The sequence below is a fragment of the Tenrec ecaudatus genome, chromosome 8, assembly GCF_050624435.1.
Source record: "Tenrec ecaudatus isolate mTenEca1 chromosome 8, mTenEca1.hap1, whole genome shotgun sequence".
Classification (NCBI taxonomy): Eukaryota; Metazoa; Chordata; class Mammalia; order Afrosoricida; family Tenrecidae; genus Tenrec; species Tenrec ecaudatus.
This window is the reverse complement of record NC_134537.1, coordinates 61,686,601-61,708,974: the sequence shown is the minus strand read 5'-3', so window position 1 is coordinate 61,708,974 and position 22,374 is coordinate 61,686,601. Positions and strand designations below refer to the sequence as shown.

At 36.9% G+C, this 22,374-nt stretch overlaps 1 protein-coding gene across 1 annotated transcript in view; it reads left to right on the top strand.

The window, feature by feature from the left end:
• Nucleotides 1-22,374, top strand: part of RYR2 (ryanodine receptor 2) — an 819,632-nt gene that overhangs the window by 590,449 nt on the left and 206,809 nt on the right. The window contains exons 53-58 of the mRNA XM_075556394.1: nucleotides 3,451-3,614; nucleotides 6,008-6,086; nucleotides 9,867-9,956; nucleotides 10,748-10,885; nucleotides 16,605-16,682; nucleotides 18,508-18,583. Of these exons, the coding sequence (XP_075412509.1) occupies nucleotides 3,451-3,614; nucleotides 6,008-6,086; nucleotides 9,867-9,956; nucleotides 10,748-10,885; nucleotides 16,605-16,682; nucleotides 18,508-18,583 (625 nt within the window). The remainder of the gene's footprint in view (nucleotides 1-3,450; nucleotides 3,615-6,007; nucleotides 6,087-9,866; nucleotides 9,957-10,747; nucleotides 10,886-16,604; nucleotides 16,683-18,507; nucleotides 18,584-22,374) is intronic.

Below are 22,374 nucleotides of genomic sequence, written 5' to 3'. Positions count from 1 at the left end.
TGGAAGCATCTCTGCTCTGGCAGGAGTCTCCACATGGCTACATCAGCTCCAGGGCTCTAGCTTAGCTCCATGTGTCTTGTCCGCAGGAATGTCTTCCAGGGAGTGAGCATGTGTCTTACCTCCAGTGGAGCCATTTATCTTCTTTGTGGCTCCAAATGAGATAATCAAGCTGCAACCTAATTGACAGGCTAAATTTTACCACTTCACTCCTAAGTCTCTACTTGACAACAGATTATGTAACTTCCATACTCTCCCAGGCACTTTTCAGCTTAAGCTTTGGCTAGCTTTCTCAAAACACTGACATAATTAACTGATGTTATCACTCCTTGTCCCTCCTAGTCAACAGCAAAATGCCTTGAGCAATGCAAAAAAGCCATTGCCAAAAACCTTTGTTCTTGTCTGGTCTATTTTTGCTTTGATTCTGCTTTGTCTTCAGATTTGTACTTGTAAACCATATTTCATCTCCTGTTATAGTTCTTTCAAGAAATGCTTCAAGATCTTCATTCCACTTATTTAAAATTCCCTAGAGATAAAAAATCAGACAGTGATCTATTTACAGGTTTTTCTTTCTTTTTAATTTTTTTTCTTTTAATTAATTTATTCTTCTATGGGTAATTGGTTTCCCTTTTTATTGTCATAGCTGTGTTCTCACTTATTGCCTATCTTGCAATGGCTTGATTTTTGGTGAATACTATTATCTCTACGGATCTATCTAGATAAAATAGACTGGATGAATAGTCTGGAGGAGAAAACAATGGGACCAGTGGTTCTGGGGGGACACGGGAAAGGCAAGGGGGGGGCAAAGAGGTGGTGCTGACCAACCAAGGGACAGGGCAGCGATAAGTGGTCCAAAATCAGTAGCAAGGAGGGTGTGAGTGGTCTGGTAGGGAGTCAGCAAGGGCAAGGGAACCTAGAGAAATTACTGAAACTCAAATGAAGGCTGAGCATGATAGTGGGACAAGAGGAAAGTAAAAGGAAATAGACAAAAGAACTAGGTGACAGAGGATATTTATAGAGGTCCAAAGACTGGAATGTACATATGTAAATATATTTATGTAAGTGTGGGGAAACAGATCTGTGTGCATATATTTATAGGTTTAGTATTAAGACAGCAGATGGACATTGGGCCTCCACTCAAGTGCTTACTCAATGCAAGAACACTTTGTTCTATTAAATTGGCATTCCAGGATGCACACCTTCCAGACACGATGTGCATAAGCAAATGTGGTGAAGAAGCTGACAGTGCCCGGCTATCAAAAGATATAGCGTCTGGGGTCTGAAAGACTTGAAGATAAACAAGAGGTCATCTAGCTGAGAAGCATCAAAGCCCACATGGAAGAAGCACATTAGCTTGGTTGGCCATGAGGTGTAGAAGGGACAAGTTATCAGACATCAAAGAGCTAAAAACCATATCAGTGAGTGCCTACCTTCCTGACACAAGCACTGAAGACAAACGTGTGTATAAGCAAATGTGATGAAGAAAGCTAATGGTCCCCGGCTATCAAAAGATATAGTATCTGGGGTCTTAAAGGCTTGAAGATAAGCAAGTGGCCATCTAGCTGAGAAGCAGCAAAGCCCACATGGAAGAAGCAAACCAGCCTGTCTGACCACAGATGCAGAAGGGACCAGTTATCAGACATCAAAGAACTAAAAATTATATCAGTGGGTGCCCATTACCCTGATATGATCAGTGAATACAAACGTGTGCATAAGCAAATGTGGTAAAGAAAGCTGATGGTGCCCAGAAGGCTTGAAGATAAACAAGTGGCCATCTAGCTCAGAAGCAACAAAGCCCACATGGAAGAAACACTCCAGCCTGTGTGACCATGAGCTGTTGAAAGGATCAGGTATCAAGCATCAAGGAACAAAATATCATATCTTGAAAATGTGGGTGAGTGCAGAGTGGAGACTCAAAGCCTAATGGTAGTCAACCGGACACCCCTTACTGAAGGGTTGTGGGGGGGAGATGAACCAGGCAGGGTGCAGTATAGCAACGATGAAACATATAACTTTCCTCTAGTTCTTAAATACTTCCTCCCCCCACTATCATGACCCCAATTCTACCTTACAAATCTGGCTAGACCAGAGGAAGTACATAGGCACAGAAAACAACTGGAAACACAGGGAATCCAGGACAGATGACTCCTCGAGGACCAGTGGTGAGAGTGGCCATGCCTGGAGGGTAGAGAGAATGTGAGGTAGAAAGGGGGAACTGATTACAAGAATCTACGTATAGCCTCCTCCCTGGGGGAGGGACAACAGAGAAGAAGGTGGGCGGAGATGTCAGACAGTGTAATATATGACAAAATAATCATATGAATTTATGAATTTATGAATGATGAAGGGTTCATGAGGTAGGGGAGAGTGGGGAGGGAGGGGGAAAATGAGCAGCAGATATTAAGGGCTCAAGTGGAATGCGAATGTTTTGAGAATGATGATGGTAACAAATGTACATATGTTCTTGACACAATGGATGTATGTATGGATTGTGATAAGAATTGTACGAGCCCCCAATAAAATGATTTTAAAAATAAAATAAAAGAAATTTCCCATCAAAAGTTGTAGTCTTGTCAGAAACTAGTCTGTAAACCTATCGACTCAACATTAACGTTTCTGTCAGAATTTTGTAAGCTGGAACAAATGAGATTTCTATCGTGTTGTCTAATGTTTCTACCATTCATCATTGGTCATCTTCTATCAGGATATGAAAAGATTCATTGTTTCTTATAAATTGATGTGGGAGTTGTGCTGATACAGGCTTCATCTTCAACATGATTTTCTTTTCTTAACATGAGTTATTAATAAACTGCTGGTTCAAGAGCAGTTGTCCCCATTTACTTTTGATAGCATTAGTAATTTCACCATTCATCCTACCAAGCTTTACCAGAAATTTGATGTTTGTTCTTCCTTTGATTTTGGCAGAATTCCTATAGGGCTTTTTTTCAAGCTGATCTCTTGTCCTTCTTGATACTCAGACTAGATATTGTTCATACATATTATGAATATAACAAATTGGACTGAATAATTATTTTAGTGCAAAAGGAGAAAACTATGGATAATTTTTTCATAAAATATTTTTCATGAACTTTTGAAGATTACCTCATAAAATTAATTATAAGAAATATACCCCTCATTACTTAAAATTATGTTTATTAAGACATGTTACTTTTAATATTCAAGTTAATTTGAAATATTGAAAGATAAACTATTATAAAAGCCATAATTTAATTCTTCTTAAGTTTATTCATTATATCTTTGATCTCTTATGTGTGATGAGATTTGAAGGTTTATATTTAATTTTCTAAAAAGAAATCTATCCATGAGTTAAGTTAGCCCAGACTAATTTACATTTTTCAGTGACACTGAACAACCTACACTGCTCATGTTGCCTTGACAACTTTTGCCAAATAACATTTTTGTGGATTTTTTTCTGTCTCTTTTTCTCTTCAGAAATATGAACAAGAACTTTTCAAACTGGCTCTTCCTTGCTTGAGTTCAGTTGCAGGAGGTTTGCCTCCAGACTACATGGAGTCAAATTATGTCAGTATGATGGAAAAACAGTCATCAATGGATTCTGAAGGGAACTTTAACCCCCAACCTGTTGATACCTCAAAGTATGGACTCTTTCTATTGCAGCAGATTTTTATTGTAAATGATGTGTGAAGTCTGAAATTGAATAAGGTACTAAAGTGAACTTTCTCTAATCCATGCCCCTTTGAATTGGTATCCTTTTATAGGAGTTCATTTAATTTATAAAATTATAATAGTCATGATAGTAATTATATTTAAAATCATAAACAGACCAGACTCTACCTTCCAAGATACTTCTAATCAGACTTCTCAACTTGCAACCATAACATCTACTTATAATCAGAAGGATCTCGAAACTAATATTTTAGTAGAAATTTTGCTTATTTATGAATAGTTTCTGCCAACCTCTGTGTAGCATCTTTCCCCGCTTGATTGCATCATGCACTGCAGTGCTCTTTATTTATACATGCTGCACGGAGTCGCTTATATCTCAGCAATGCCTAGGATTTTAAAGCATCGTAAAGGTTTTTGCATCATAATGCTCAACATGGAGGGATAAAAGGGAATGCCAAATGAGAATATTTGTGTGAGAAATTTAACATGCAGTTAGAATGCAATTCAACAACACTGTGCAAAGATAAAATAGCATTTCTTAACATTATGGGACTTTTATGTGTGTTTAGTTATGTAGATTGCTCTATTAACAGAAAGTTTGGGGCATCTCAGGTGTTGGAAGTTTCAGCTACTTTTTTTACTTTATTAATAATTGTCTTCAAGTCGGACCATGATCTCCCATTTGCAAGGAAAGCTGCCACTTCATGCCACACTTTCTTAGTGACTTTATCAGGACTCAGCAGGAGCACTTTTAACCAGGCAATCCCTTGGTAGTTACTTCCACAGCTTCTGAATATGCTTTTGAGTTAAATTTGAGGCTTCTATGCTGCCCCCAGCTGGTTTAGCTTTCAAATTTCAACCTGAGCGGTATGCCGTTTATTTAATAATGCTTTACATTTTCATGTTTGGCATTTGATGAGAGTCCTATGAGAAAGACTTCTCTCCCCAGCATTTGGCTCATGTGATCCTTTGTATCTCTTCCAAAGTAAGTAAACCCAACTATCACATGTCCACATTCATAACTTTGGTAAGTTCATGGTTTGTAAATATCTACCATAACCCAGGATTATGAAATATACTCAGAATGGTGTCATGTATTGAGTACTGATTAATCACGTATGTGTATTAATTTACTAAGACTTATCACTAAAGGGGTAATTCTACATCTTTGTGATTTGTATATATTTACTTCTTAAGTATTTGTGCCAGGTAGTTCAGACATGTGTCAGACATGGTCATCAATTAAAAGCATTCAACATTTGTTCAAGAACTTAAATATCTAATCGTGAAAGGTGTTAAGAATAAATGCTTTAAAAGCTATGAAATATGAGTTTGTTACTTTTCCCTATGATAGGTATGAAAGAGCTCTAGCGGTGTAGTAGGTTGCTTTGAGCAGCTAACTTTTTGGAAGATTCTCAGGAGAAAGATGAGACTGTGTATATCTGCTAGGATTTTTTTTTAAGCCTCAGGATCTCAAAGGAGCAGCTCTACTCTGTCTTAAAGGGTCACCGTGAGTCAGAATTGATTCAATGGGAGTGTGTGTGTTGTTTTATAGTAATATTAGCAGAGCCCTGGTATTATTATTAACAGAGTTCGGGTGCTGCTGTGCTAGCCACAAGACTGGTAGTTCAAATGCACTAGCCTTTCCACAGACACTCTGCACAAAAGGTTGTAAGGAGTTGGTCTCAAGTTGATGCCAACGGTAAGTGGATAGTAGATATTGGTAACACTTGAAATGCTTTATACGCCATTGAGAGGAACCCTGGTGGGGTGATTATTATGCTTTGGGCTCAACCCACTAGGTCAGCATCTTGAAACAACCATCAGTTCTATAGGAGAAAGACTAAACTCTCTACTCCCATAAACTGTCAACGGTCTCAGGAACTCACAGACACAGATCTACCCTGTTCTTTAGGGTCAATGTGAGTCAAGATTGATGCAATGGCAGTGAGTTTGAGTTTTTGAATGCTTCAAGTTATTTACAGATGTATTGTATGAAGTTGGAACGTCAATAATTGACAGATTGAATGTCTGGAGCTTTTTACTCATTTTTTGTTACAGAAATGATGGATAAAAAGGGAAATTGATGTCAAAGAGAGACTATAGGAGATATTCCTAAGATTGTTGAGTGTGACTATATTTTGAAGTAGTTGTGAGATTTTGTTTTGTCTATATTTTTTTACTATATTTTATATAACATGGTTTTTTAATGTTTTCCTAAAATGTGAAAGTAAAAACTTGGTTAAAACTACCGTACTGTTATTTAATATGATGTAAATACTCATAAGCTTTGAGTAAATGGATATTATTATTATTTTCTATAAGTAATATAAAAATCAACCTTTTAAATTTTTTCTTATAGTGTTACCATTCCTGAAAAGTTGGAATACTTCATTAATAAATATGCTGAACATTCCCATGACAAATGGTCAATGGACAAGGTAAAAGACTGAGATGTGCTTTCTGAGTCACCAATGTCATTGTTAAATTGCGGTTACTGCACCAATGCATCTGACAGTGACAGTTTCTACTTATGAATGATCACTATGGGGGTAAGGAAGTGGTGTTAACAAACACGGGGACAAGGGAACAACATGGGACCCAAAATGGTAGTGAGGGGGGAATGATCAAGGGTAAGGTTGCATAGAGAAGAGGTAAAGCTGTAGCCCAGGTGGGGATGGAGCATGGTAGTGGGGCAGGAGGAAAGTCAAGGGAGATAGAGGAAGGAGCTGGGAGTCAAGGGGCATTAATGGAGGTCTAGACAAAGACATGTACATGCAAACATATATATGAGGATGGGGAAATAGATCTAAGCGTCTACATTTATAGGTTTAATATTAAGGTGGCGGAAGGACCTTGGGCCTCTACTCAAGCACTCCCTCAATGCATGATTATTTTCTTGTATTAAATTGGCACTCTATGATGCTCACTCTCCCGACACAACTGCTGAAGCCAAAGCGGGTGAACAAGTAAATCTGGTGAAGAAAGCTGATGGTGCCCGGCTATCAAAAGAGATAGTGACTGGAGTCTTAAAGACTTGAAGATAAACAAGCAGCCATCTAGCTCAGAAGCAACAAAGCCCACATGGAAGAACACACCAGCCTGTGCGATCGAGTGGTCCCAAAGGGATCAATTATCAGGCGTCAAAGAACAAAAAATCATATCATTGGCTGCACACCTCCATGATAGGATCGCTGAAGACACATGGGTTCATTAGCAAATGTGGTGAAGAAAGCTGATGGTGCCCGGCTATCAAAAGAGATAGTGTCTGGGGTCTTAAAGGCTTGAAGGTGAACAAGCGGCCATCTAGCTCAGAAGCAAAAAAGCCCACATGGAATAAGCACACCAGCCAGTGCGATCACGAGGTGCCAAAGGGACCAGGTATAAGGCATCATGCAAAAAAAAGATATATATGTATATATATATATATGTGTGTGTGTGTGTGTGTGTGTGTGTATGTATATATATATATATATATATATATTTTCAACATATTGAATGAAGGAGGAAGAACAGAGTGGAGACCCAAGGCTCAAGTGTCGGCCACTGGAGATCCCCTCTTAGAGGGGTTTAGGAGAGGAGATTGGTCAGTCAGGGTGCGAGGTAGTACCGATGAAGAACACAGCTTTCTCCCAGATGCTGGATGCTTCCTCCCCCCAACTACCATGATCCGAATTCTACCTTGTAGAACTGGATAGGGCAGAGGTTGTACACTGGTGCATATGGGGGCTGGAGGCACAGGGAATCCAGGGTGGATAATACCTTCAGGACCAAGGGTGTGAGGGGCGATGCTGGGAGAGTGGAGGGTGAGTGGGTTGGAAATGGGGAACTGATTACAAGGATCCACATGTGACCTCCTCCCTGGGAGATGGACGGCAGAGAAGGGGGTGAAGGGAGACTCCGGATAGGGCAAGATATGACAAAATAACAATGTATAAATTACCAAGGGCACATGAGGGAGGGGAGAGCGGGAGGGAGGGGAATAAAAGAGGACCTGATGCAAAGGGCTTAAGTGGAGAGCAAATGCTTTGAGAATGATTGGGGCAGGAATGTGCGGATGTGCTTTATACAATTGATGTATGTATATGTATGGGTTGTGATAAGAGTTGTATGAGCCCCTAATAAAATGTAAAAAAAGAAAAGGAAAAAAAAAGAAAATGATTAGGGCAAAGAATGTACAGATGTGCTTTATACAATTGATGTATGTATATGTATGGATTGTGATAAGAGTTGTATGAGTCCCTAATAAAATGTTTTAAAAAGAAAGTCTAATCACTATCAAGATAAGAAAATAAAATTTAATTACAATTTGCTAATATAATATTTTAACAAATTCTGTCATTAGCAAGTATGCTACACATGCAGCTAGGAATTTTATGACTTAAATGCACAATTTTAACTTTTAAAACATCTACAAATCCAATAAGAAAGATGGTCTCTAAGCACATTCAGTTTCTGGGGGTGAGAAGGAAACCACCAGTCACCAGAAGCGTCAAGAGGTGATGCTGACCCTTAAGGAAATCTTGTCATTTTAGATGAAAGATTTTTTAAAAGCCTAATACAGGTTCTAATCTCCTGTTATTATTTTTACTCCCAAATAGATCTACAGTTCACTGAAAAATCGATGTCATTGCCTGTTTTGTTTCTGTTCAAGTAGGCAATATAGGAGAGGAGGTTTAGCTTGTTTAGGCTGACCATATTTTGAAGTAGATGTGAGATTTTGGTTTTTTTTCAATATACTATATGTAACATGGCTTTTTAATATTTTTCCTAAAATGTGAAAGTAAAAACTTGGTTAAAATCACCTAACATGCATGTATTGAATATGATATAAACACTCATAAGCTTTGAGTAAATTAATATTGTTAATATTTTCTATTTTATTATAATTTCTATTTGGTATTTTAACTGCCACATAGATTTGTAGTTCACTAAAAAGTAGACTACATTACCTATATTCTGTGTTAACTAACTAAAGCAGTAAGAAAACATGGCGTAATCCTGCACATCACGAAATCTTCTAAAGGGAAACATCATGCTTCAGAACTCACCTATATCTTGGAACTGATTTAAATTTGAGAGGATGATTAAAATAGATTTGTCAAAGATGTTGAGTTGAAGTAGTGCAAAAATCTAAATTAAAATCATGGTTATGTGAACATTAGAAAAATATTCCAAAAAGTATAGAATATGCTAATTTTCATATTCAATCTCCGACCTTTCACTGACCAACCAAGTTCTCACCCCCCTCTTAAAAAAAGCCCTTTCCAGTTTTGATAAACATTATTCTCGATTCAGTAATAGATTTTTTTCAATAAATCAAGCAGGATTAACTAATTGTCTGCCTTATGTAAATGTACTGAGCTGGTAGGGGTAGCGATAGAAGATAATCCATCTAATTAACCTGATGGATTTATAGAGTAAACATTATAGGGAAACAGTTATATTTACAGATGGGCAAAATGATATTGAACAATCAATCTCCAGATCAGGGCAACTCCGTGATCCATGAAACAAAATGCGCCTGGCTGCACCATTCTTATGATATGTTGTGTGTTGAACTCTTGTGGTGTTTAGGCTTTCACTGTCTGAGTTTTGGAAGCAGGATTTTCTTCCCAGTCTGTCTTAGACTGCAGAGCATCACTGAAACGACTTCAGTATCATCAAAATATGCAACCTACTGAGACGGTTACATAGTGGTGGTACAGGAGGTGCATTGGCTGTGAACTGAACCTAGACTTCAGGCAGAGAAGACAAGCTTTCTATCCCTGGACCATCTATGCCCCCAGCACAAACATGCTCAGATATAATTGGCTATACAACTGGGGAAAATATCATTAATCAGGAGTGCTTTTAAGACACGTACTCCTGTTTAAAAGGAGCATTTCACATTAATTTATCATATGTGAAGTCCCAAAATACGGCAGGATTAATATAGAGCTTTGTATCATTATAACCTCTCAAGAGCGTGCCCATGGATACGATCTCTGACCAGGGCCTATTTAAGGAAGATGGGCATCTTAATCCCTGCTTTAGAAGACATGTTTCAGATGAGTATTTAAAATACCATTGACTAGGATGGCAATCTTTAGATTGATTTATGCTAGATGAAATTCAAACTATGGTTCGTATTTGGGTATATTGTGTTTATTTTATCAAAAACAATAAGCATATGCATACTTATATTCTCTAAAAGTAACACATTTTTTCCATTTCTGTAGTTGGCAAATGGGTGGATTTATGGAGAAGTATATTCAGACTCTTCTAAGGCTCAACCGTTAATGAAGCCATATAAACTATTATCTGAAAAGGTGAGGGTTTTGTTTTTATTGAGATGTTATATCGTTTTTAAGAATGTTTTTTCTTTTCAAAACATTTTCATTGTTTAATTTTCTTATTAAAGTATCTGCTTTATTTTATATGTACTGCTTTTACCACAATTTAAAGGTTTCATTTTTTTCATTTGTACTTTTTTCCCTATTTCCTTGTTCTATCAATATTTTACTGGTATTTGCTTCTCTACTTTAGACTTTTCTGTTCATTTTCAAATATTATTTCTTTCCTATATATTTAAGAACTGTATAAAAGAATCATATACTAAATAATTCTCTGATGAGGAATAACAAAGTAATATTTAATATGTTTACTATTAATAAGTTTTCATGTACTTTACTATTGTGGTGGGAAATCTTGAGAAGTAAAGTAAGAAGACCTTTTCTATCCTGATACTTTGAGAAGAAGATGTATTTCTCTGTTTAATCAAGTAGTTGAAAGTTTTCACACATTTATCATATAATCTGTCTTTTTTCTCCATGTTTCTTTTTTCCAATTTCAAAATCAGGAAACTACTAGTTTATTCTCAAGGCCTTAGTAATATAGAGCCCTTTTTAGCAACGTTCAAGTTATAGCTCAACTCAGACTCTGCTTTTCACAACTTTTATTCTCCCTAGTGTTTTTCTTCTTCTTATAAACAACCAATATCAATTTAATTTTTATAAAGTGAGGGAAGTCTATTTCAGAACAAGTAATTCAATATTTTTAATGTTTTGATTTAGAATAATAATATTTTTAATTGATATATTTATTTGTTTGTTTATCCTAGGAAAAAGAAATTTACCGCTGGCCAATAAAGGAATCTTTAAAAACTATGTTGGCTTGGGGCTGGAGAATTGAAAGAACAAGAGAGGGAGATTGTATGGCCCTTTACAATAGGACACGTCGTATTTCTCAGACAAGTCAGGTAAGAATTAAAGCAATGGAGTCAGTATTTATTTTAAAAGTAATTTTAACATTTAATTAATTAGTGGGTTCTTCAAAACAAATAACTGGAGATTTCTGAAGGCAATAATCATAGATTTGTTTGCTTTCAAAAAACAATAGTTTTATTGGCACATAATCCACATAGTATACAATTCAATAATTTAATCATAGCAAGAATAGGAGTACAGTGATTACCCTGATTGATTTTAGAACATTTTCTTCTTTCTTGTACTTATTATTGCCTTCCCATTCCTCCACCCCCACCCCAATCTCCCCTGCCATAACCCCAGAAAGCAATCAATCCAGTTGCTGGCCCTGGAGCCTTTCTTTCATTCTGGTAAGATCCATTTACAGCGGCACAAGGAGTTCAGTTGACATGTCAGAGCTCACTTTTCCTGGCCAGCATATAAATGAACAATTAATTTTAAGTTCCTGGAGTTTAACTAGTGAAAGGTGCAGTACATGTTCCCTAGTTTCCTTCTCAGTTCCAACAAGACTGAATGTTGTTCTTCAGGAGGAATGGGGTATTCAGGCAGTAATAATCATGACTGAGGCCTGGCTGGGTATCCCATACATGTAGGCTTGGGGTTGTCACGTTGCAAAGGGGAGACTCACAGCTTGACAGGCAGACCAAAAACTCAGAGCATGTGTTCCTTGGCCATGTCAAGGAAGCCTGGTTAGCAGAATGTAGTTCTGACCATGGCTCTTCAATGCTCAAGGTGTCAAGGGTAAGTCAGAGCCTTGACTCAGAGACATTGAGTTCTAAGACGGGCATGAAATGCTAGATATAAAAATTAATTACAAGGTTACCTGGGCTGATGACCACTGGCATATCATTTTCTCCCAGGAATTAAACATGTCAGTATCCTTTTCCTGATACTTCATGAGTTTGGTTTACACAAAATATTGCCATTGAGTTGCTTTCATAACAACCCTACAGCACAGAGTAGAGCTCCATTTTTGATCCTGTAAATAGTTATAGAAGCAGAAAACCTCTTTTCCCCCCCAGAGGAGCCACTAGTGGGTTTGAACTTCTGACCTAATCCACTGCACAACTAAGGCTCCTTGAAAATGCAGCACACACTTTCCTCACTAGATTGAATTTGGTTTTACCCTGTTTGACAAACAGTAAGCATAGATTGCATGCTATGCAATGGGAATAAAGAGGTAATTCTAATGACTCACAAAATGATATTAGAGCACATAAAATTCATCCGGATTTACTATTGCCACCTTATTGCATGGGTCTTAAAGACCCATGGCCAGAACTACACTATGTGAACCTCGCTTCCTTGGCATGGTAACCATGAGCATATGCTCTGAGTTTTGATGTGACATCGGTTACAGTAAAGAAGATAATGGATTAATTGAAATCACTTGCTGGATTTATTCTGGAGCCTGATTTGCTCAGTCTCCTCTCACTGTGTAGTAGAGAGATTTATAATTCAGAGAATTAGAGATACAAACTATAAATATGACATGAGATTTGAGAAAAGGATGAGATGGGCGAGAGAGATGCATCTGCTTAGGATATTACAGACATCTCCAAAAAAATAAAGAAAGAATGAAATTGGAACAAAGACTGGAAGAAAGTGGATATATCATGCAAACAGTTTGGAGGTAGAACAGACAGAATTCCCTAGCAGTGGCTATGGAGGAGGAACCAGAGGTGCTGCCATGAATTGGTTTACAGAGTGGGTGGTTATGTTAGCTGATGACGAGAACACAGAAGTGCTGAGTATTATGAGGGACTGGCACCCACATAACCAGAGGGTCTTATCTTGCATCTGACAGTGAGGTAGAGGGTGGTTTGCCTACACCTCTTTTGTGCTTTAGAAAGGTCCTTTTTATTCATCACCATAAACAAATGTAGGGCTGGCCAGGTGCCATACATACAAATGTTTAGCGATACAGTTCGTGGGAGTGTTGGCATATGTTCAGGTCCAAGGAAAGGAATATTCTGTGGTCTGCTGTGGGATGTATTTTAGATCCAGAAAATGAAGTATGAATATATGCTCAACCCATCTAAGAAACCATCTAAGATGCTCCATCTGGCCCTGAACATATGGTTCATTTGTGAGACTTCTCCCCTTAAACTGAGAATTGATTTGTAGTCAATTTGATTTTAAATGCTGTGGTAAATGGAATTGTGTCCCTAATATCCTGAAATCTAAAACAGGTGGACCCTTACATTTTATAGTTTTAGTTAGAGAGAGATGTGACTACAGAAGGATGCTTAGTTAGCTGCAATTCTGCTGACTTGGCAGATGGAAAAAGAGGCTCTGAGCCAGGGCACATGGGCAGCCTCTAGAAGCTGGCCAAGACAAGGAAATGGAAGTTCCTTAGAGCCTCCAGGGAGGAAGACAGCCCTGACAACACTTTTAGATTAGTTCTATTGGGACCCGTGCTGGACATCTAACAACTATATATTGTTATGCCACTAAATGTGTGGGAATTCATAATAGCAGTAACAGAAAACTAATCCAAATAGAGCACCCATTTAAGTATGGTAGTAATTAATAGTGTCAGCATTGCTAAGGGAGCGATGTGAAAGTGACAACATTGATTTTTGTTGTATCAGCAAATAGTTACGTTTCATATGAAAATAGATATGGGCACCTCGGGATGAATTTGGAATTTTCAAAAGAGAAGGGATACAACACAAGACTAAAATTAAGGGATACAACACGAGGCTTCAAAAATTGTGGGAGAATTCCCTTATCTTTTAAATCCATTTTCACTGACATCTTTGAAGCCCCCTCATAAATGTTCAAAAATAATTTATGAAAATGAGCCAGAGGTGAAAATTGAGGGACAGTGGTCGGAGACGTGAGCAGTGAGCAAGGTGGGTGATTCAGGGTATTTCCCAAAGAAGGTCAGTCAAGGAGCAACAAATAGTTGTACCAAATCTAGCAGGACTGCTTTGGTGGTAACTGGAAGAAAACAAAAACAAAATTCACTGCCATTGAGTCGATTGCAACTCCTAGTGCCCCTGTATGACAGGATAAAATGGACCTTTAAAGGGGTACAGAGCCTCAGCTTTCTCCGAAGAGTTGCTACTATTTTCAAACTTTGGTGCTGTGGTTAGCAGCCCAGCCCATAACCACTACATCAATTGGAAACTTGGAATGTTGTATTATTTGAGATGACAATTTTGACAGATTGTTGGGGAAGGAAATATCACAAGGAACAAGAAGAGAGAAGGTTAAGCCTTAGTTGGAACCTGTCTCCACAGAGTTTCAGCTCGGTAACTGTGAGTGAGTCCCTTATGCTTTCTAAGTCTATCTCGTCTCAGGAATAGTATATCAAAAGGAAAACATAAAAAACAGTAAATTTAGCAGCTTTCATAACACTTGGATCATCACCTTTCAGTTAAAGTGTAGCAAGAGGGGAGACAGATAATATATGTATCTTATAATCTTCTGCTGTCAGTTGTCATCAAGTTGGCAGCAGTTCATGGTGAACATATGCACAACAAAATGCTGCTTACATTTCCAAGGTATTGAATGTATACTTGAGTAATAAGCAAAAGAAAAGTTATCACAGGTTTATCACAGGTGACTAAAAAGATGATTAATTGAGCAAGGTCTTAGAAAATGTGATAAGGAATAGAGATTCTCTTTCCTTTAATCAGGAGAAAAAATGTGAGCATCAATTCCCAGGTGACTTTCAGGACGTCTTTGCCGTTCTGGGGACGACGGGGAATAAAGTGGGGGCAGCAAGAGGGGTAAAGTAGTAACGAAGGATGCAAATAACGGTCTGTAGAAAGATAAGTAATCAGAGATTTACCAGGCCACGTCCAAATAAATGTTAGGATGTAAAGGGATTTTAATCCCTTATCTAGGGTGACTCTTAACAGTGATCTATATCAGCAAACAGAATGGTGGGATAAGGACGACAGCGATGATGGTAGTTATAGGGTGTAGTGGTAGTGGTCGTAGACAGAAATAATAATAATAATTAGGCAACATTCATGGACCAGTTTCTGTATGTTGAATATATATTGACTAATGTCATTCTCACCTTTGAGGTAAATTGTGTCATTAGACTGAGCCCCATTTAACAGCCAAGCACACTAGTCCTATGCTGTAGAGCCCAAGCAGTCTCTCACTACAGATAGAGTTTACTTCGTTACCCAGGATATCAAGCAGTCGTTCACTATCCATAGAGTTTAGTTCATTATCCAGGACATGGAGCTAGACAACAGCAGAGATTGACAGGCTAGTGGTAAGAATAGTTCCTGGGGCAATTTTTAAGTTTTGAGGAAATTTATGCCCATCTAATCTTGTTATTTTTCATTGATATAAAAGGTAAGATTAAGGTGATGAGCAAGCTTGATAGTTAAAAATACTGACCTTTTTTTCATTATGAATAGAATAGAAAATCAATAAATATTAACTTAAAAGCAATGAGGTTGGACAGGGTCAAGTTAGAGTATGAAGTGTTTTGAATTTTCTGTAACTTTTATCAGTTTGGTAGTATACTATTCTTTTGCCTGACCTATCAATGTTCAGCTAGGTAACAAAAATATTACCAATCTTTATACTTATTGTTTTAAATTGAAATTCAGAATTTTCTTTTAGATTGTGTAAGCCTTTGAAAAAAATCTTAGGTAATGTAAAAATACACTTTAAAATAGAACCAGGAGCTTGCTTGGGGAATGACAAATGTTACCATTATTTGATGATACCAATCAGTTATAAAGATACAGGAAACAAGCATCACAACATAACTAGTAGGTTGGCTGTGGTTGGAGCTCATTTTTTCATTACACCATACTTATAAAAAACAAAACACTAAACACAAAGCAACAACGGCTGTTGAGTTGATTCTCACTTGGGTGGTCACGTGTGTAGATCAGTTTGTACATAAGGCTTTAAAGTAGCTGGTTTTTCAGAAGTAAATCACCAAGCTTTTCTGACCAGGCACCTCCAAGTGGAGTCAACCTCCAGAGCTTTCAGTTAGCAGTTGAGTATACTAAACCTTTGCACTTATTTATTACCCTCCTTTTTATATTGTAACAACCACATGGGGAAATCCTATCTTTTAAATTTTACTTTAATTCATATTTAAAAATATAGAGAATTTTGAAATATACAAAATTTTAATTTTAAATTATAAACACTAATGAGAACTCATCCATAGTACATTTTCATTATAGTCGCAGTAAAATGCACTATTTTATAGAAAGAGACGAGAGCCTAACATGGTACTAAACTTTGCAGGGATGATGAGAGAAAAAATTGTATTTCTCAAAAGCCAAAATTTTGAATTAAAGAAGTCTTTTGGTTATTGAAAATGTCTTCATAAACTATTGTATATGCTATTTGTACATCCAGTTTAAATTAAAATGTAAGTTATAGTTTATCATAAGAATATTTATTATGTAGTAGAATATATTTACTTGGGAGACCTCAGGATGCAAGAAACTCTAGAAGAAGATGAGCCTTTGTCTAAAGTAATGTTTCATAATTCTCAATGCACTTTACAGTTAGTCCAAAATAGTTGCTAGGCACACAGATACAATTTAACATGATTGCAAAATCTTTTGTATAAATTCTTGCCAGTTTTATCTGAGGAAACATTATGTTTGCAAATTATTTGCTAGTTGTTTCATAGGTAGTACCTAAAGTACTACTTAAGTCTCTCCCCAGTTTTTCTTTTTTACCAGTTGTTATTTTTGCACATAAATCATCTAGGTTTCCATAGATACTGCCCATGGCTATAGCCCCCGAGCCATTGACATGAGTAATGTTACACTCTCCAGAGATCTACATGTAAGTAATGTTAATTTTTAACTTATATTACTAATTTTCATTCTAAAATGTCATACTTGCCTAGCACTTTCCTGTATATGTTTTAAGTCATGATTTGTTTAAATGTGATGATCATAAGGAGTTTGTATTTCTAATTCTTTGTATAAAGATGATACAATTTTTCTTGCAAAATTATAAATTTTTAAAATTAATATTCATCTTTAAAATTCTTACATTATTAAATAACTTGCTTGAAAAGGAAATAAATACTTAAATGATTTATTTATGATGTTCAAAGGGTACCACAATTAGTCATAAAGCAATATATATTTTAAGTTGTTTATTAAGGAAAATGATAGTATTGTGCTGGCTCCATCCATAGACTTATCTGTTCTTCTTTGTTACTAACGATCCTACTTATGAAATCACTGGTTGAGTGAAAGATTAACTGTGTTACCAGGAACCTTGATATAGTTTGTTTTTCCCATAGTACTGGCATTATTAGTGTTATCTAAAAGAAATAAAGATGTAAACATAAAACATCTGTATTGTTATTGTTCCTGTGTTACTACATTAAAATGACATCCACACTCCCAAAACCAAACTCATTACATCAAGTTGATTCCAACTCATAGTGACTTTAGATAGGGTTTTTGAGGCTGTAGATCTTTATGGTCACAGACAGCCTGGGCTTTCTTCCACAGAGCAGCTGGTAGGTCTCAGCTTTGAACCACTAATCTTGCTGTGATAAATCCAAACATCAGTAGTGAAAGGAATCTTAGAGGTAATCTTATCCAAAACATCACAGAGGGGGTTGACATCCAAGTTCCCTCACCTGTATATGGTTGCTATGAGGTTCGAATTGACTCAAAGATGGTGGTTATAATATTCTTTATGTTTAGTGGTTAATTAGGTTAAGATCATCTTTTAAGACTTTGGAAATTAAAAAAATAAATAACTTGTAACATAAATATGTATAGCCATTTTTGTTTTCATTACTGCGTTAATAAGACATGTCTTTAAATATTATAAAATAATAATGAGAATTCCATCAAATGCAGGAGAACTTTGAAGTTTACCTCTTATTGTTGATTTGATTCCAACTAAAGCGACTCCACTGGAGAGAGTGGAGCTTCGAGTCACGTGTGGGCTCCAACTTCAGACATTTCTTTTTTTTTTTTTAAATCATTTTATTGGGAGCTCATACAACTCTTATCACAATTCATACGTACATCAATTGTGTAAAGCACATTTGTACATTTGTTTCGCTCATCATTCTCAAAACATTTGTTCTCCATGTAAGCCCCTGGCATCAGCTCCTCGTTTTTCCCCATCCCTCTTTTATTTCTTTTTTTTTTACATTTTATTAGGGGCTCATACAACTCTTATCACAATCCATACATATACATACATCAATTGTATAAAGCACATCTGCACATTCCCTGCCCCAGTCATTCTCAAAGCATTTGCTCTCCACTTAAGCCTTTTGCATTGGGTCCTCTTTTTTTTCCCCTCTCTCCCCGCTCCCCCCTCCCTCATGTGCCCGTGGGAAGTTACACATCATTATTTCAGACATTTCTTTTGGTTAGCAGCTGAGCACTTAGTCATTGCTCCGCTAGGGCTCCCTTGTATAGGGCTGGCTGTATAATTTGGCAATTAAAATTTTTTTTCTGGATTTCAGGTTCTAAATCAAAGATCTGTACTTTTATTTTATGATATAAAATTAGTTTACCAATAATACTGCATGGTTTTATTACTGGAAAGCATATTTTGCTCTTACATTTTGGAAAGCAATGCTATCCTTTCCTACTCATTAAACAGCTGCTAAATATCTTCTTCACTTAAGGCGATGGCAGAAATGATGGCTGAGAACTACCATAACATCTGGGCCAAGAAAAAGAAACTGGAACTGGAATCCAAAGGTAATCTTTCTAAAGATTTTTTACTAGAAAAATCAGAGTCCAACTACATAAGTAGAAGATGTGGTTCAAGAAAACAAAAATTTATAGGTCAAGATTTCATTATATCTTTATTTTATAATAATGGTTTAGATATATCCATGATAAGCTTAAGATAGAGAGCCTGTAGTTCCCTGACTCCATTTCCCCCCTTCTTTTGACACTTCGCTGTAGATTCAATATTCTTCACCAACACCACAGTTCATATATTTCCATTTTTCCCTTGTCTTTCTCTTTTATTTGATTTTTAAATTTTTCTCTTGTGAATTAAGTGGCCCACACAGAGATTAGTTTTCCTTTAACAGTACATGTACATTTTATTTCATATTACTGATCGAAACTCCCATTTATAAAACTCCCTCTCTGTGCTTTGTATTTCCAAGCTTCCCTGTACTTAGCCATTCGGAACTTTACCCTTGGGTAAAATTTTGCCCTTTTGAATTCATATGGTGTTCCTACTTTATAAGTGTTATTCCCATTATAGGCCAATTGTTTGGTTGGAAATGAGCTTTCATATGAATAGAAGTCAATAGAAATGTCCCTGGCTTTGGTCAGATGTACTTAGTCCTCAAAGTGTCATGTTGGACTGTTCACCAAAGGAGACATTCAGGCAGTCAACAAACATATGAAGAGATGTGCATGATTATTATCCAGTTGAGAGATGTGAATCAAAACAGCAGTGAGATAACATCTCACTCCAAAACGAATAGTAAGGTTAAAAACAAACTGTGTGAGTTCCGGTTGACTAGATAAACAAGTTTAGAGACACATATATGTGTAAGAGAGAACTTTATATCAAGAAGGAATTAAGCATCTATAAAATATCCCATCCCAGTTTAGATCAAGTCCATAAGGTCAGTATTAACCGTTAAGTCTTATCTTAGCCCATGAATTCCTCTTCAGACTCACACAGCACAGGTAATGATGCCAAACGCAGGAAAATCACAGGTCGGTGGTGGAAAGTCCTGTAGATTCAATGTCAGTGGCTGCATCTCCAGGGCTCTGGCTGCCATCGGCGTGGCTCCATGTGACTTGCCAATAGGAAGTTAAAGCAGAGAGGACATGTGTCCTGCTTCTAGGAAGGAAGAAAGAAAGTCCCAATATCCTCATAAGAAGGTCATACCCACAAGGAGGGAATCACCAGGCTCTGATGTAATTGACAGGCTAGACTTCACCTCTTCATTCTTATTTATCAAGTTGACATGAAATTGTGTAACTACCACACAAACAAACAGAAACAAGAACTGATTTGGTCAGAAAGCTTAGAACACTTGCACACTGCTGGTGGCACTGTGAAATGACATAACCATGGTGGAAAGCTGTGTGGCATTTCTTCAAAAAGTTGAGAATAGAAATTACATAACAGTAACCCCCTACTTGGTATATATGCTAAAGAAATAAGAGGTATACCATGATTTTACATACTCACCCATGTTCAAAGTAGCAGTGTTCACCACAGCAATAGAATACTATGCAAAGTTAAAGAATAATGATGAATCACAAAAGCACCTCATAACATTGATGAATCTGGAAGGCATTATGCTGAATGACATTAGTCGATCAGAAAAGGACAAATATTGTAGAAAACAACATTTACAAAATGTCAATAAAAGGATTCACACAAAAGCAAGCAAATGTTGATGATAACCAGGGGCAGAAGGGAACATAAATCACAGGTTATTTGTAGATGAGTTTAACTGGGGTGAGGAGAAAGATAATGCACAAGAAGGAGTAGATTAAAATTGATGGAGGCAGGATAACAGTGATGACCTACAAGTAGATGCTTAGGTAGATACGTGGGCTGAACAGGTAAGGAGAAGGAAAGCGGGAATATACCAACAAATATACATATTTGGCAGAGGGAGCTGTATAGATTAAAATTATGGATACCTCTTAGACACAACATATCTCCTCAAACGAATGATTAGGTAGGGCTGGGTTATTAGGACCACAGTCTCGGGATGGGGGTGGGGAAAGCCTATTGGCATAATATAGTTCACAAAGACAATATTCTATTATTGGGTGCTTAAATACTCCTGAGCAGTCATCTAAGTTTCAGCTACTGATGTCGCTCCATCTGAGGTAACAAGAGTAATGAAAATCAAATCGGAAACAATTAGGCCAATAAAATATTGGACCGCACATATATCAGTCTTTATAACTCTGAGATGGGGAAAAAAAACCAAAACTAGCTGATGTCACTCTTTCCCTTGTAACTGTTCTAAACAGATCCCATTAGAAACCCCTAAAAAAGGGGGAACAAAATTCACAATTATGAGAGATCAGCCAGAGATTTGTTGGACCCCCAAAACTATGGCCCTTCCCTTGAGGTCTGGAAATGAACTCATCTCTGTGATTAAAATAATGTATTACGAGCAAAAGGGCGGCATTTACCCAAGGAGAAAGTTAAGAGGGCTAGGAGAAACAGGAAGCAGGGAGGAAATGGGATAAGTGATAGGACTGAAGTTGATGAGATGAAATAAAATGTGTATGAATTATTGAATTTAAAACTGATATGATATGCTGTGTAAACATTCACTTAGTCCACAATACACTTTAAAAATTCAGTGGAGTGCCATTGGGGCATAAATATGTAGCATCTTTACTATAGCTCGCCCACTTAACTGTGTAAGTGCGTCTTTTCTAATATAATCTTTCTCTTAACCACTTAGCCTGCCTTTGCTAATGCTCATCCAAAGATCAATATACCTTTTATATACAGTTTCTGATCTCCCCATTACTGTTTGACTCTATTTGGATTATGTTAAGGTTTCTTACGTGCTTTTTCAAGTTCTTTTTTGCTGGTTATATTTAAAAATACTAAAATAACCTCTTATTCTCTCAGTCATTTTCAAATGTTTTCCCCATTATTTTTTTAAATTGACTGTATCCTATACTAATTATCTCTTTGTTATTTATTCAGCAATAATCTAAACATTGTTTATAACCTAGATACATACTTGTTTTCTTCGAACATTTCTGTAAAGTTTTCTTTCCCCCAACCAGAATATAATCTTCTAGAGTTTAGTGCTGTATCCGTATTTCTTGTGTAATCGTTATTGTAAAATTCTGAGTACCAAATATCAAACACTAAGCAGCAGAGTAGTAGTCATGGAGACTGGCTACGGAGAATTACTGGTCTCCTTTCCCCAGCAGATTCCACATACCAAACTGCTTTATTACAAAATCTGACCCAGAGTTAGGTCTGTTTTTATAGAATCGCTCCATAAATGTTTGCTGATTTGTTGCCCTACTAGTTGTCTGATTAGCTGGCTAGCTTGTTGTCCAGCAAATATGTAATAGAGTATACTTAGTGAAATTCTGTAAATGGCATTATCCGACCTCCTTCCTGGGGGACAGATGGACAACAGAAAAGTGGGTGAAGGGAGATGTTAGACAGGGCAAGATATGACAAAATAATACTTTATAAATTATCGAGGGCTCATGAGGGAGGGAGGAGTGGGGAGGGAGGGGGAAAATGAGGAGCTGATGCCGGGGCTTAAGTGGAGAGCAAATGTTTTGAGAATGATGAGGGCAAGGAATGTACAAATGTGCTTTACACAATTGATGTATGTATTGATTGTGATGAGTTGTATGAACCCTTAATAAAATGATTTTTAAAATAATAAAAAATAAAACAAAAAAAGTTTTTTAAGCAGTATTTGCAAGCAGAATACATAGGAGAAAAAAAATCTATTCCTCTCCACCACCCTTAATTTGTTTAGTCACCATGAATAAATGTAAATTAATAAGGG